Source organism: Dasypus novemcinctus, chromosome 5 (assembly GCF_030445035.2).
Source record: "Dasypus novemcinctus isolate mDasNov1 chromosome 5, mDasNov1.1.hap2, whole genome shotgun sequence".
Lineage (NCBI taxonomy): Eukaryota > Metazoa > Chordata > Mammalia > Cingulata > Dasypodidae > Dasypus > Dasypus novemcinctus.
In genome coordinates this window covers 29,681,385-29,698,506 of record NC_080677.1, presented here as the reverse complement: position 1 = coordinate 29,698,506, position 17,122 = coordinate 29,681,385, and the positions used below count along the sequence as shown (strand labels likewise).

Genomic DNA, 17,122 nt, shown 5'->3' with positions numbered 1-17,122 from the left:
CTGCGGTTCAAACCCCGGGCCTCCTTGACCCGTGTGCAGCTGGCCCATGCGCACTGCTGATGCGCGCAAGGAGTGCCGTGCCACGCAGGAGTGTCCCCCGCGTAGGGGAGCCCCACGCGCAAGGAGTGCGCCCGTGAGGAAAGCCGCCCAGCGCGAAAGAAAGTGCAGCCTGCCCAGGAATGGCGCTGCCCACACTTCCCGTGCCGCTGACGACAACAGAAGCGGACAAAGAAACAAGACGCAGCAAATAGACACAGAGAACAGACAACCGGGGAAGGGGGGGGAATTAAATAAATAAATAAATCTTTTTTTAAAAAAATTATGTTCTGCTGCACAACTTTTTTTGTTGTTCTTTCTAAAACTGCACACAAAAACCAAAGAACTCAAATAACAACTGCATGTGGTCAGGTGAATATCCACATTCAATGCAACCTGAAAAGTCTGTGCCTGTAATGTGGAATATCTTCTGTTTCAACATTTAAGCAGTCTGTAGAGAAATATCTGTCATTAGCCAAAAACATTGACATCAGTCTTGGAAAAACAGATGGATAAATTATAGTGGAAGGACAGCAATTATAATCTTGCACGGTTGACCCAAAAAGCATCAGATTACTTATTTGCTTCTAAATGAAGTACTTTGGCCCATTTTAGAGAGCCCACACAGGCCCTTTGGTTTGGGGCAAATGCTGACAGTGTGAATGGAGTGAGATGAGTTCTGGAAGTAGGACAGATCCTTCGGCCCTTTTGCATCTCTCTTGTCTTGAGAGTAGCCGTCTGTCCCTGGAGAACAATCAGAGTGGCAGCTGGGCATGTTGTGCCATCCGAGACAAAGGCCTCCCTGCCTCCCACCAGAACGCAGCCAGTTTGGAGGTCACCCAGAGTTTTAGGAGTGAGCCAGGTCAGCCATTGGCACCTCTTGACTCCCGTAGAGCCAGGGTGCTGCAGCTTTACCTAGCACATTGGCCGGAAAGCTGGCAGGGGACCTCCTGCTCTGGCTTCTTTCTTCAGCAGTTGTGGGAAGGAGTTTGCTGCTTGGTCTTATCTCTTTGTTGCCTTCCTCCTCTTTCAGGACTGAAAATCACAGGCAAAGAAAATGGCAGACATGCATGGGGAATTTCTTAGGAAGAGAAAGGAGGATTTATTTGGCAGTATAAACAAGTGTTCAGAATTCAGAGGTCCAAACTGGCTGGGTAGAGTAGTGTTCATAAAAGAAAAGCAACCCTTTGTCTCTCAGCAATTTGGGCTGTTCTGCTTTAGAATTTTTCTCCTTTTTTTTTTTTTCCACTTGCCAACGGAAATAGAGAATTAGATCTAAGATGCCATCCTACAAACCTGAATGGGAATTCCTCTGCCTCTATCCTCTACACAGTGAACCCTTCCTGTATAATTTTTGTAGACACTGAAATAATAGGTGGTAAGCACATAGCCAGTATACCAATATCAGCCATTAAAAGTATTTATTACCCACAGAAAATGAAAGGAGAGCACAGATTGCCCACCACTCTCCTAGACTGAATGACTGTAGCACTTTGCTAAGCATATCTGGATCTCTGCTGGATTTTAAAATTTGTGGATTGGGGAAAATTCTGTGCGGTCCAGAGTCACCCCTCACCCCCCTACTTAAGTGTGGGATGTGAACTGATGGCTTAAAAAAAAAAAAAAGAGCGCATGTTGACTCTTTTACAATTAGAATGGACTTTGATAGAAGGCTAAAAAGTGGGTATGTTTATTTTCTTTGCAATAAAAATTTCCTGAGTGCCTAGCCAGTGTTGGCATCATGCTAGTACTGGACATGGAGTTAATGAAAGGACTGTGGGTAGAACCATACTTTTTTTCTGTAAAAATTTCCCTAGGATAGAATAGCATAGCATAGCATTGCATAGCATAGCAAGGCATAGCATAGCATAGAGTACTCGAGGAACAGAGAGGAGGAATGTGTCACTGGTTCTGCTAATCTATCACAGGGGTGTCAGGGAAAGAACATCAGAAGGCCTGATTCTCGTTCCCCCAGACAGCCCTGTTCGGACCTCAGTCTCCTCCCCGGTGAAATGAGAATAATAACGCATGTTCTACCTACTTCATAGAATAAAGATATTGCATCCCCTATAATGCACTCCACAAATATATGGTGTTCCTTTTTTTAATTATTCCAGTGCCCAAACCTGCCATGTCCCTTAGAGCCCGACTCTGGCGCTGACCCCAGTGCAGGGTCCCACCTGCTCCCTCTTGTCATGCCACAGACCTCACAGCTTGGATAAAACTGAAGCTGCAAAGGGCATGGCCCCTGGATCTTCTACTGAGGCTGACAAGAGTGAATTTAGTAGACAAAGAGGTAGCAATGATGGCCATCCTCTCTAGTGGTCCTCTGACCTTGAGATACTGCACAGCCGTGGACACTCATTCATTTGTTAATTCAGTAAAATTTAGTCACCTACTTTGTACCAGGGCCGAGACGGGACCCTGGGGTTTTAAGTATGATGAAAAGCACACATAGAGCCTGGTCTCATGAAGTTAAACCTTCCAGTGAAGGTCAGAGATGATAATTTTTTTTAATCACACTGAAAGATGTGTGGTTACAAATTTTCAAGGATGAGAGTGAAGTGGTGGGAGGTGAGGGTGGAAAGGCAGCAGGCACAGCCCACACAGGCCCCTGCAGGCTGTGGTTTACAATTTTTTCTTCAGCTTCTCAGTCTCTGGAGGTTTTCAGTGGCACGGTGGGAGGTGAGGGTGGGTATAAATAGAAACATGATCACATTTTATGTTGAAAAACACATTTTTTTGCACGTATTTGGAAGAAATCTTTTTCATGCCCAGGAATGAGAACACAATCATTGTAGAAAGCTCAAAAAATTGAGAAAGGAGTAAAGAAGAAAATAAACGCTAACTAAATTTTTTCCACCAAGAGATAGCTTTTGCTCATCGCCAACCCTTTAGTGTGGGTGAGATAGTTTGGTGTGTTTTCTTCTAGATTCTGTGCGCATCCATTACAAAACTGACAGTCACACTATATGTGGTTTCCTTGGAGGGTGGGGAGACATTTGCGCCACAGCAGTTACCACTTTGTACCTCTTTCTTCTCTCACATTCCCACTGAATCGAGGTTCTTGGGATTCGTGCAGTGGCTCCTGACTGTACGAGAGCTTTAGAACTCCCTGAAGAAGGTTCTTAGTTTTCATTTAGTTTTTGATCCTGAAGTCTGGGCCCCATCTCGATATTTGGATTTAATTGGTAAGAGGTGGAATATGGGCAGGGTGTCTGTTTATTTGTCTGTGTGTTCCCAGGTGATTCCAATCACCAGTCTAGTTTGAGACCCACCAACTTGGTAGAAAGCATAGAACAGGTTCTCAAAGTGTGGTGCCAGGACCCGTAATATCAGGGTCATGTGGTGATTTGTTGTAAAGGCAGATTCCTGGGCCCGATATCATACTGACTGTACCAGAACGGTGGGGTGGGGCCCTGAAATGTTTCATTTAACGAGTCCTGTAGCTGATTCTGGTGCTCCCAAAAGTAGGAGAAGCCCTGCCTCTAGAGAATCGCCAGCAGGAGACCTGGAATCTAGATTAAGTTCTAGATTTGGTTGTATTATAGAATAGTGCTGTGATGGTGGCCAAAACACTGCATCTCTCTGGTCCTCAGCTTTTCTCCCTGTTAGAAAAAAACAAGTGGGGTTAGATGAACTCAAAGATCATCTATGATGTCATGATGACTTAGACTTGGGTACCCCTGGAAAACATGTTCTTAATCTTTGTCTACTCCATGGTAGTGAATTCTCATAAAAAGGACCTTTTGATGAGTTTACTGCAGTTAAAGTGTGGCCCAGCTGATTAAGATGGGTCTTAATCCTGTTATGGAGGCCTCTTAGAGAAGGCCACAGAGAGAGAAAGCCATGCAGAGCAGCCAGAAGCTGGAAGTCCTTGGGATCCAGAAGAGAAAGGAGAAGATGCCACCATGTGCATTGCCGTGGGATGGAAAAACCAGGGAATCCCAAAGATGGCTGTCCAGCCAGGAGATACTGACCCTGGGAGGACGCAAGCCTTCTAACCTCTGAAACCACGAGCCAATACATTTCTGTTGTGAAGCCAGCCCATTGTATGGTATTTGTTTTTAGCAGCTGGGAATCTAAACAGATGTTAAGAATCTATCATCTAATAAAATTTTTATAATGAACTTATAAATCTTTGATTTTATATAATGGAATTAGAGCATAATCATTATAGGAAACTTGAGAAATGCAGAAAAGAATACAGAAAAAAAATGTCTCCACCTGGAGATAACTGTTGTTTGTCTCCAATAGTCTGATGTGCCACAGATATTTTGGTGTATTTTCTTTCAGTGTTTTCAGGGTACATCTAATTACAAAACTGGGAGTCATATTAAATATAGTTCAGGAGGGTACTTCTCACCTAATATTATATTAGGGGTATTTTCTCCTTTCATTAAAAGTTATTTTAAACATCTCTTTTAAGGTACATAATATTTCAATCCATGTCTATTTTATAATTTATTTAACCTTTCTCCTAACTTGGATGTTGAAGCTTTTTCTCATTTCTTGATACCATAGCTATGATGAATATCGATAGTTATATCTATCTATCATCTATCTATGTCTTTGCCTGAAGACCTCCTAAGGAGATTTCTAAAAATAGACTCATTGGATCAATACACATCAACTTTCTCATGGCTTTTGTCAACTTTTTTTTCTAGCCCCAAACCAATTCACAGACACACAGGCAGCATGTTAGAGAGCTCTCCTCACTATACCCTCCCCGGCATTAGGAATTTTGATTTTCATTTCAACTGCGTCACAAGGCAGCAGAAGGGTGCATCAGCAGGGTCGTCTTTGTAACAGGGGGATAACTTGGGCCATCAGAACCTAATGGGGGGAAGCGGCTGTGGCTCAATCAGTTGGGCTCCCGTCCTCCATATGGAAGGCCCTGGGTTTGCGTCCCGGGCCTCCTTGTGAAGGCAGGCTCGCCCGCATGCTGCAGGTGCCACCCGGCCAGCAGACACCATGGCGAGCTGACTCAGCAAAAAGGTGACACAACAAAAAGAAGGGAGACAACCAAGAACGCAGAAGAGCATGCAGCAAATGGACACAGAAGCAGACAGCAAGCAAGCTGCAAGGGGGAGAGGAAATAAAATAACAAATACAGACACAGAAGAACGCACAGTGAATGAACACAGAGAGCAGACAGCAAAAAGCCACAAGAGAGGGGATAACAAATAAAATAAAATTTTTAAAAAAGCCAGAAAAACAAAAACAAAAATGGGGACTCAGACATGAGAGAGAAAATTGAGGCCTGGAGCACAAGGACTAGCATGGAAAAAAAAGATCAGTGACTGGCGATGGCGTATCTCAATGGACTCTCCTTAAAGTGCAGCACTGAAATTTGCTTGAGGTCCAGGGGAGCAGTGTGGATTGATGGCAAATCACCTTATCTAGAGATGGATACTACTGAGGCTAAGTGTCATGGTCCTGGGAGTCCAAGAGGTGGGCCGGTCTGAAGCCAGATGGAGAAGGGGACGTTGGTTAAACGAACTTCTCAGTCCCTTCCAGGCTTACAGCGCTAGGTCGTGAAAGTCAGTGTGGGGAGCGAGCGCTTCCTTTCTCCTACCCTCCTTTTTTCCAGGCACTTACATATACACAGGTACCACAAGGAGCTTACTTTCCCCATGGTTCATTGCCCATTTGCTCTTCCTTGCCTCCTTGTCTTTACCTGGCAACCCTCCATCACCTCACAGCTTGATTATTCCTTGGATCCAGAAGTCTAATCAAAGAGAGAAAAGAAAGAGAGCAGTGACAGGCCTTAGAAAATAGCATCCCAACCTTGACTTATAAACAGTAGGGAAGTGGTGTGCGTATTTCCCCATTTATTAATAGTCCCACCTACTTTCAAAAATATTATCAGTCGTGCCTGCTTTGGTAGAGGGCCCAGGGAGGACAAAAAGTCTTCTCTTCAAAACCCAGTCCGTGGGGCACCAGTGCTTGCAAGCTGAAATAGGTTAACAATGGGAGAGTTATTCTGGCTTTCAACCCCTGGATATTTTTAAATATCAGCATCATTTGGATGGGAGGCAGGTCACAGGATGGTGAAAAGCATAGAAGCAGTTAGGCGTGCCTGGGTTCTAACCTCAGTGCAATCAGTTACCAGTTGTGGGTCCTTGAGCATGTTACTCAAACTCTCAGTGCCTCAGTTTCTTCATCTGTGAAATGGGCATAGGTATAACAGGACTAACCTCACAGGCTAGTTTTAAGTCATAAACAAGCCAAGAAATGCAAATTGCTTCGTGCAATCAGTGCCTGGCACATGGTACAAGCTGTAAGTATTTGCTGTCATTAATTTAAGCCAATTACCCTCAATCTGGGGACATTTGGAAATGTCTGGAGGTGTTTTTGGTTGTCACACTGCGGGTGGGGAAGGTTGCTACTGGCACCTAGTGGGTCAAGCCGGGGATGCTGCTGAACATCCTTCAGTGCACAGGACCCACCCCAGAACAAAGAGTTATCCACCCCGAACTGTCAATAGTACCGAGGTGGTGAATTCCTGATTTAATCGGAGCACTTAGGGAAATGTGCTTCCTCTAATCAATGTATGCATAACAATAAGTCAGATCAACATTTTTATTAGAAAAAGCCTGTCAGCAAAATTCTTAAATGTCTGCTATGTATGGAGACACTGCATTAGACACTGAATGGGGACATAAAAGTAACCAAGGGGCTGTTGTGCGCTTAGATAGAGAAGAATCCTCTGTAGTTTGGGTGATTTAAGAAGACATTTTTTACCAAGAGATTTGGTTGTCATTTTTCCTTTAATGAGGGCGTGCGGGTGATCTGGGGTCATTCTCACTACTCTCAACAGTGCTCTCTCGAGTGCACTTACAGTTCCCTGTAATGAAGCATCTTCAGCGGACAGTGTGTGGTTTCTTCACGTGCCTGAATGTGTCCTGTGTTTGGGTAAATTCTATTGAATGAACGTCTGAAAATGGAATTACTGTCACAAATGGAAATAAAAATTACTTGTTATAATAAGTAAAGGCACATACAGAAGAGAGAACATAAACCTCCTGTCTTCAACCACCCTTACACCGAAGGAGAAAGTCCCCTTTTTGCCCATTTTCTATTTAAAGAGTTATTTTTTTCAGAGCCTACAACTGTATAATCATATAATTAGTCTAGTCCAAATCACAGAATTCATTCTTCCCCAAAATGCCTCACTATCAAATGGTCTTTCATACTTCATCAAAATTTAAAATTTTTGTGCATCAAAGGGCATTATCAAGAAAGTGAAAAGACGATCTATCAAAGGGGAGAGACTATTTGGAAACTATATATTTGATAAGGGTTTAATATCCAGAATATATAGAGAACTCTTACAACTCAACAACAAGAGAGCCTAGTTTAAAAATGAACCAAGGATTTGAATAATCATTCTCCAAAGAAGATATGCAAATGGCCAATAAGTATATGAAAAGATGCTCAACATAATTAGTCATTAGAGAAATGCAAAGTAAAACTACAATGAGATACCATTTCCTACCCATTAGGATGGCAATTATTTTAAAAGCTGAAAACAATAAGTGTTGACAAGGATGCAGAGAAATAGGAATCCTTGTACATTGTTGGTGGGAATATAAAATGGTACAGCCACTCTGGAAAACAGTTTGGCAATTCCTCAGAAAGTTAAACATAGAATTACCATGTATGACCAGGCAATTCCACACCTAGGTATATACCCAAAAGAATTGAAGGCAGGGGCTCAACTGATATTTGTACACCAATGTTCGTAGGAACATTATTCACAAAAGCTAAAAGTTGAAAGCAACCCAAGTGTCCATCAACAAATGAATGGATAAGCAAAACGTGGTATATCCACACAATGGAATATTATTTAGCCATAGAAGAACTGAAGTACTAGAACATGCTACAGTTTGGATGAACTTTGAAGACATCATGTTGAGTGAAATAAGCCAGATACAAAAGGACAGATATTGTCTGATTTCTCTTATATGGAATAATTAGAATAAGGAAATTCATAGAAACAGAAATGCAGAATAGTGGTTACTGGTGTGAGCATGTGGAAGGCAGACGGAGGCATAATGAGGGCCTCGTTACTGTGGGGCATGAATAGTAAGGAAGGGGCAGACTTGACCAATATTCCAGGTAAAGCACTTGGCAGGATATGATAGCAGGATGTGACATCACATCAGCTTACTTAGAGAGACATGGGCGATGGACACAGGTGCTTTGGGTTCTAGTCCTGGCTCTGCCATTTAGACCAGATGGGCAAATTACTTCACTTCTTACTCTTTTCATTCAAAAAAATGGGGATGAAAACTTCACTTCTCATACAAATGCTGAAGGTCAAATGAGTAAGGTACATCTAATGCATTCTGACTAATAACCCAGTACAACAAAAGCTATTCCTCTCAATAGTTCAATAAAAAAAAAACTGGCTGCTATTATTATGGAAGGCAAACCATGAGGATGAAATGGGAAGCCAGACTTCTGAACCAGCTTGGAATGACAGTGATAGCCAGGAATCAAGAATTACACAAGGAAAGGATTTTTCATTTTGTAACTCACCACAAAGCTGCTTGTGGGGATTGAAACATCTAAGTAGGGGACAGAATGAAATGCGTGGACTCTCCATCTCTGTAATGGTCCAGCCACCTACATTCTTTTTGTTTTCTAGTTCCAAAAACACTGATTTTACTGTCCAGCATTAGCTGCATTAAACTTCTCTAACAGATCAGGAGTACTCCTAAGACATCATAATTTCCCTACTTATATAAATTGGAAGATCTGGGGCCCCAAAACTGTTGGTCCCCATGGGAGATCGTCAAACAAATGATGCTTTTAAGAGAAAGGAGAACATTTTTATAGACTTGAACTGGACGTTAACAGAATGGACATTGAAGATGTTTTATTTAAAGGAAAAGTAACTATGATATCTATTTTGCTCTTAGTTAAGGAATATTGTCTGTGGTGGGTTTTTTTTTAGGGGGTAGGGAGTGGGGGTTGTAGTCGGGAGGGGAGAAGAGAGACCTGGCATATTCTAGAGCTCAATAGTCTCCCCCTTATTCTGAGACTGTAGAACTCAGAGAGTAGAAATGCTTTGCTCCTCTTCAGTGCCCCATTCCTTGCTCAGACTGTTCTGAATTCGTGCATGTAGGAAATGAAAATCAATGTTTTAAGTTCAGGGGCAGACTAAAAAAAGGAGAGACAGGCTTTTTAACCCTGTGGGATTAAACAATCATCAGGGTTTAATCTGCTGGAGTCCAGCCCAGGATGGGATTCAGAGCCCCGGAATTGGATGCAGCGTGGGGTTTTGAACGTCGGAGCTGGCTGGGATGTGGGGGTGGGGGTGGGGAGGGGGTATGTGTGTGAAATGTGCTAACAAGCAGAAGAGGTCTCTCTTCTGCAATGTGCTGCAGCAGGAGGCAAGGCTGCCTGCCGCTGGCTCCCTGGCTCCTCGGATCCCGCTCCTGGGGGAGCTGAGCACATGAATGTGTGCTATTGTTCCAGGCACACGTCGGCTTCAGACCAAACAGGCCCGTCCTTATGCAGATGCAGAGGCCCTGCCATCACGCAAAGGGCCCTTGGAGGTCACATGCCCGAGGCCACAGCAGAAGGGCGCAGCTGCCTGAAATCTGCTGCCTAACATTAGCAGTGGTTCGAAAAACCCTACCGCTCTGAGCTTCCCAGGCTCTGCCGCGGAGACCAGGAAGATCTGGCATCCAAGCACTATGTTCTCCGAAGAACTGTGGCTGGAAAATGAGAAAAAGTGTGCTGTGGTTCGGAAGTCTAAGCAAGGCAGGAAGCGCCAAGAGCTGCTGGCCGTAGCGCTGGGGGTGAAAGTGGGAGTTAAAGGCGGCTTTCTTTGGCCCCCTCTCAAATTCTTTGCCTGTTCACAGCTCTCCTCCCTGGTGCGAAGGGCTGCCCTCACCCACAATGACAACCACTTCAACTATGAGAAGACACACAACTTTAAGGTAAGCACGCCTCGGGGCTCTTTCTTCCGTTGTAAAAGGGCAGGTGGAGAGTTATAGTTTATAGTTTCCGTCGGGTCTGTACAAGATAGTGTGATCATAAAGTAAGGAGAGAGCAAATTCCTTTGCTTGCCACATTGAGCTGCGTGCTTAAAATCACTGCTTTCCTTTGCATCGAACTGGAGACCTCAGAAAGCAGATCACTGGATGCTTATGCTTAGAAACATCTCTATGTATGTTGGCTCAGTTCTGGAGAACGAGGCCCTTTTCCTCTTCGTCTTCCCATGGCCAGGGAAAGAAAAACAGAACATGCCCAATTTCTTGCATTTCGAGATCTCTTGTACTTTTCCGCTCGGGGGGCCGTGACGAATATTGCTGTCTCTGAGCGAGTGAAAACTGTTGCCTGCTTAACACTCAGTGTTTTGTCTTTTGTTTGCGGTGATGCAAACTCATTTCATTTATGGGGAGACAGCTGTGAAAGCAAACGATGACAAGAGATACCATCCAGTAGCTTTTGTTTGTGCTCTGGGTGCTCCCACCAGTCACAGCCTTGATCCTACTTACCAGACCAAACAAAAAAGAGAGGGAGACCTGGTGGGAGTTGAAGTGGATTTTCCTGTGTATATTTTTAAACTGGAAAGACCGTTATCTTCATTTCAGACTAGCGCTTGTAGGAATGGTCTGCTGTCAGAGAATTATCTCCTCTTTCCTTTGCCCTAACGTGCTTTCTGAGAAGTGCTGGGGAGGGATTTTGATGCCAACTTGGCTTGCTTGAGATGCTTCTGAAAGAGGACAGAGAGGTTTTACCCCAGATTCCAACAAACGGGCTGGCAATTTGGAAGTCAGGGAGAGTAGAGATGAAGAATCCAGGAAGGAAAGAATAGGCAGGGCAAACAAAATGTGAATTGCCTTGTTTTAAAAATTCCTGTTTCCTTTAGAACGAGTAACCCAAGTGACTGTTGGACTAGATAACCCTGGGTCAGAGGTGTCTGGGGAACATTTTATTCTGCTGCTTTTTAATCCTTCATAAAAGCAAATGTATGTCTTATCAAGCAATATTCATGTTACTTTGGTCTGGTTACTTTGCTTCTGTTTTTATAAAGCAGGCAGTTCTGGCATTCGCATGCTATAATTGAACTGAGGATTGAAATTTTTCAGCCCTCCCTACCTAGCATCGGGGTGAAGAACTGCCTTACATAGGTCTTCAACCATGTCAAAGCTCTTGATTTTTCTCCCATCACTGAATAGTGACAGGTCTAATTTGGTGCAGTAAAAACCTGTATGTTTTTCTCTTTCTCATTTTGTTTTTACACTCATTAATGTTTTACCTTAAGAAAATGTTTTTCTAACTTTGGGCAGAAATTCCTGATTCTTTGCACCCTGTAGACCTACTTCCATGGATGAAAAGATGGATCTTCTCAGACTTGCATATTCTTTTCCTTCCTCTTAAAATTTCCAATACTTTCGGCTTTAAGATATAGTTGGAATTACGCCCTGCCTGTGAGGGGTTTGCATGGAATGAGCATCTATTAAAAACACACGCGCAAATTTGGTTGATTGATACTTTCAAAACAAGTTTCAGATCTTGGGATAGAAAATTAATCTTCGGGCATTTTAAAAGAAAAAGAGATCATTGAGTCTTATTTCTTAACAAGTACTATTGCTAATGCATTATGTTAAATGCTTATCACTGAATAAGACAGTCTTTGAAATGTTTGCTTAAAAGCTCAAAATCTGTTCATTGTGATCATTTATAACTTACAGCTATTGAGAGAAGGAAAGTCAGAGACTAGTACAATTTGTTAGAGAGGAATAGATGAGCCAAACAGGAGTGTTCCTCCCTGGCATTTAAATAGACATCTTTGAGAGACAGCAGCCCCTTGAGTAGCTGCAGCAGTTGATTGTGACCGTCAGTGGACTGTGCATGTCACTGTCCTTAAGACAAGTGGCTGGAGGGGTCGCAGCAGTGGGGGAGGGGGGGAGGAGTAGTCCCCTGACCTGCACTGCCCCTTCTGCCCCCAGCCAGCTCTCTCCTTACACCATTTAACTTCAATTGGGAACTTTACGAAGTCTTGAAGAAGCTTTCCAAAAGCAGTCTGTGCTATAAATAGGGCAGTGGGGTCTTAGAAACAAGCCATCCAGCTACATGAAGAAAGAAAACTCTTACTCCAACGCCTCTGTCATCTGCTTGGAATTTGTGTTTTGGATTTTAATTTCACCTTAGGTATTTTTTCTTCCAAAGATTTATTTTATTTATTTCTCCCTGCCTCCTCATTGTTAGCATTTGCCGTGTCTGTTTGTTCTGTGCTGTTCTTCTCTTTATAGGAGACACCTGATCTCCTGAGCCATCTTCGCTCCCTGCTCTGTTGTGTCTTTCATTGTGTTTCCTCCCTCTCTCTTGGTTGTGTCATCTCACTGCGTCACCTTGTTGCGTCAGCCCACTGTGCCAGTCCGTCGTGCCAGCCTGTCTCATCAGCTCGCTGTCTTGCTCATCTTCTCCAGGAGGCACCAGGAACTGAACCCAGATCTCCCATGCGGTAGGCGGGAGCTCAGTCACCTGAGCCACATCCACTTCCCTACATTAGGTCTTTATTTATTTTGACTTCTAATAGGCTTTTTCCTGAAACATTCTTGATTTATAATCTGGGTTTTCTTTTGACAGTGTGCATAGTAGAGAGCAAGTGTTCAATAGAAAGAATAATCATATATTCATGCTTACCAGTAAATAAGCCTTGGGAGGCACTTTTCTGTACTCTCACCCAGAGACTTCCAATCATAGATTCAAATATGCTGGTAGATCTGGCTTAATGCCTCACCCCATAATGAGATTTTTGTCCCCATCCACCATCAGGACTATCCCCACCAGGTAAAAAGCCCCCTCCTTTTGCCCTTCCCAGGAACTTTAAGAAGGAGCACCTGGCCTCACACTCATCTTTCCACCAAAGGAATGAATAAAACTCCCAACACAAGTTCCCAGTCACTGCTTGAAAGTGCCCATCCACTGTCCTTGCTTTTCAAACAAAGCATGTGTAGGAATAGTCAAACATCAGCTCTGGGAACAAAAGGATTTGGAATCAAATTAGAGTTGTGGCTTTATTTTATGTAATAATTACATATTTTTAGCACTATATGCAAGCATAATTTTTGCTTGTTTAAATCCTAAATTCACTAGTGTTAACTTGTGCATGCTAGCCACTAAAGAGTTTTTATTGAACGAACGAGGAAATCAACAGGCTCCCATTATCTCTTCTTTTAAAATATTTTTTTATTGAAGTGTATCATTCGTACATGAACGTACATAAACAATAAGTGTATAGTAAAAAGTTGTGAACTTACAAAGCAAACATGCATAACATCATACAGGGCTCCCATACATCAGCCCTCCACCAGCGCCTTGCATTATTTATCAAAATATTACTACTAACGATAGTCCATTTCTTACATTTGGTTATCTCTTTTTACAAGTTGACTTCAAGTGGCACTCTCTGTAGATGGAATAGCTCTGTTTTAAATGGTCTGCCCTAACGATATCTTGTGGCTGAGTTCTAAAAATCTTCAGGCCAGCAAGTCCCACTACTCTGGATAACTTTCAGTCTTTTGCACTCTCTGTTTAGCACAGGGATGAGATAGCTATAGGCTCTTGTGGATGACAGCCAGTCTTTGGCAAGAGCCTTCCTTGGCTCTCTCAGCCTCAGTTTCCACATCTGTAAAACAGGAGTCTTATGACGTTTAAATAATACGGGTAAATCGCTTAGCATGGTCTCTGGCACCTAGTAAGTATTCAACTAATGTTATCTTCTATTATTATTTTACTGTTATTCTTTTTATGTCTCTCATTTCTTTTGTTATTGTGTTTAGCTTTCTGTGCCTCCCTATTTCTTACTTTTGATTCTAACTTCATATCCTTCCTTCTTTTTTGTACCATCTCTTTCTCCTTCTCTCATTACTCTAGATGTAATAGAGAAATGAAATAAAGCCTGATGGTTAATGTTATTTTGTTGAGTTTACTTTATCATATGGCCAGTACCTCTTTGTTTGCTTGTTTGTTGTTGTTGTTGTTGTTTGATGAGTAGGGCACTTTAGATTTCACGCAAACTTTTTACATTATTTTTAAAAATCACTTTATATTTATGAGGCCCTTAATTGTTATTTCCAGGAGTCCTCAATAGGAAGGATCTCTGGCCTTACTCTAAAGGATACATCCATTCAATCCCAGCGGCTTGGCCCCACTGCGAGTTTTCCTGGCTACTGAATTAACTTGTTTAAAGAGAAGTTTCCATTGATCAAAAATTACTTCCTTGCTCTGTCAGAAAATGATGAAATATCATCATTTTTGGTCTCTTTAACCCTTTTTTTCATGAAAAGAGGGATGGTAAGAACCCCCAAAACTTTTCACATAGCTGATGCACTCCGTTTTTCATAGTAAGATCGTGGTATCCATTTGCTCTGGCTTATTCATATTCACAGAGTCCTTACAGGGCACTTTGTAATCAAGTTTATGAGACAGCTATTAGTTAACATTAGCGTAGATGGTTATGCAGGACCAGCCGTGTAATTTGTCAGGGCCAGCACACAGTACAAGTGAGGTGTCTCTTGTTAAAAAACTATTAGGAACTTCAGGACGGCCCCCCACAGAGCATTAAACCCTTCTGATGGCTGGGTCCTGTGCGGTTGTACAGATGACGCGCCCGTGCAGCCCGCGAGCCGGTGCCCGAGGTCCCGTTAGGAATGGCATGGCTTGACCTGCCCCCTTGACAGGGAAGGCTCCTGGAGGAGGTGGGGAATCAGCCAAACCTGGGTCACACAGGTCAGCATCCCTCTGGCAGTGCAAAGACGGGGGTAAAAGCTTGGACTCAGAAAGGAGACCCTCCAGGAAAGAGAGGGGCGCCCTTCACATTGAGGTCATCAACTGGGGTGAGATTGTAGGTGACACCCAGGGGTTCCAAACAAGGCCCCCTCTGCCCGGCCTCCCCTGTCTGTGTCTGCATCCCACTCTGATTCTCTCTGTCCCCCCCACACACTTCCAGGACATCCTACCCTCAGGAACTGGAATTTGGATGGAGAAGAGGGGCTGCCCCCACCTCATCCACACTCTCCCTCCCCCCATTCCCCGCCTCACTCCCACCCCAACCCCCATTCCCTGTCCTTCCAGCTTTGCTTTTCTCCAGCTCCGAGCACAAGCTGATTAGCTGCCTGTTTACTTGTTTCCCCTCCATAGATGAAACTCCCTGGGGAAGGGCTTCTTGTCTTGGTTACTTACTGCAGAAACCCCAGTCTTAGGAAGGCGCCTAGCCCCGCAGCAGGCTGTCAGGGAACACGGGCTGAAATCACGCATGGCAGACATCTCAGGGCCCTACCTACCTAACACTGCCTCGCCCTCCCTCTGCGCCCTTTTGCCCTCATCCACGACGTATATGCAGGGTCCTCAGAGCATGCCAGAAAGACGGAAACCCCACCCAGGTGTGTCACTGTCACTCCCCATTTGGCCAAGAATGCTGGCCGTGCAGGGCGACCCAGGGCACTTGCCCCAGTTTACTCTGTGCCAGTATCCCGAGTGGGGCCCCAGTAGCTCAGGCGCTGCCCTACTCACCCCTTTATGCCAATGTCTGCAGCATCCTGTTGTCCTGGCACGTCGCAGCCTCCTGAGCATGCCTTACCATCCCCTAGCGCTCTTGGGGGCCATACAGGACACTAGGGAGGCTGAGCACTCAGGAGGCTGAGTCTGTCACAGCGCTGCCCCTAAGATGCCAGTTCCGGGTGTGGCAGCCCCACCACCTCCCAGTTTGGGTTTCGTGGCTCATTTCAGGTTTCTACATCTGCCGTGGCTTTTAGCATTCTTCTGCTCAGCCTAATGGTCTTTTTTTTTTTTTAAAGATTTATTTATTTATTTATTTATCTCCCCTTCTCCCCCACCCCACCCCCGCCCCCCACCCCAGTTGTCTGTTTTCTGTGTCTATTCTTTTTGTTGTGTCATTTTGTCATGTACGCGCCGTTCCTGGGCAGGCTGCACTTTCTTTCACACTGGGCGGCTCTCCTTATGGGGTGCACTCCTTGCGCGTGGGGCTCCCCGACGTGGGGGACACCCCTGTGTGGCAGGGCACTCTTCCTGCGCATCAGCACTGCGCATGGGCCAGCTCCACATGGGTCAAGGAGGCCCGGGGTTTGAACCGCGGACCTCCCATGTGGTAGGGGGACGCCCTAACCACTGGGCCAAGTCCGCCGCCCCCAGCCTAACGGTCTTTTGCATTGGAACTAGCCATTCCTGCTTCCCACGTGCAAGGCTCTCTATGTCCCTCAGCCTCCTTTACCTCTTAATAGTGGGTGAACCCCGTCGTTGCCTAGGATCTTCCTGGACTTGGCATCTGGCTGGGCTTGCGGTTGCCCATCGCCCTTTCTGAGTCATCCTGGTTCCGCCTCTTGGCACCTGGGAACAGGGACTTGGGGGCTGCACCTGCACTTTGGCACGGGCAGGCTCCTTCTCCAGGAGCGGTTGTGTGCTTTATGTTGTTTTAGGTAAAAATCAGAAAAGGCTATTCTGCGAGGAACAAGTCTAAAGGAACAAATCAAAGGAGAGGGGGGAAAAGCCACTCCTTGAATATAACTGGCTCAAAGTGAGACTGGAGTAATTATATTTAGAAACATAGGTTTTTAAAGAAAATATAGTTTCTGCTCCCAAAGTGCTATGAAGAAGAATCATTTTTATCCACTGCGACTCAACCCTGGCCCCACCATTTAAATGAGTAGGAACGCGTTGTTTTCAAGTAATAGAACTCCCGGAAATTGTCTTATACTATATAAATTTACAGGAGGGTCTCGTGTCGCCCCCAGTGTCTATGCAGAACTCAGGTCAAGAGGGAAACAGGCCCTGGGGGTTCTTGGATCTGGTTTCTCTGTCCCTTTCTCCCTGCCTCGCAGCCTCTCTACCTTCCTCACTCCTTCCCTTCTTCCTCCATTCTTCTTCTCGCCCTCCATCCTCCTCCTTCTCTCCCTCCCCCTCTCCAGCTCTCCTCCTCTTCCTCGCAGCTCTCCTGCTCCCGCTGCCGTTGCAGCCCGGGTCCTTGCTCTCGATATCGGCGTCACAGTTCCCTCCCTGAAGACAGCATCCTAGCCACGTGGTGGGCAGAACACGTCTG

The 17,122-nt window shown here is 44.6% G+C and overlaps 1 protein-coding gene across 1 annotated transcript in view; it reads left to right on the top strand.

Moving 5' to 3' along the window:
• The window catches only part of CHN2 (chimerin 2), a 290,985-nt gene that overhangs the window by 250,724 nt on the left and 23,139 nt on the right, over positions 1 to 17,122 (top strand). Inside the window, exon 7 of the mRNA XM_004456592.4 lies at positions 9,915 to 9,992. Coding sequence (XP_004456649.1) covers positions 9,915 to 9,992 — 78 coding nt within the window. The remainder of the gene's footprint in view (positions 1 to 9,914; positions 9,993 to 17,122) is intronic.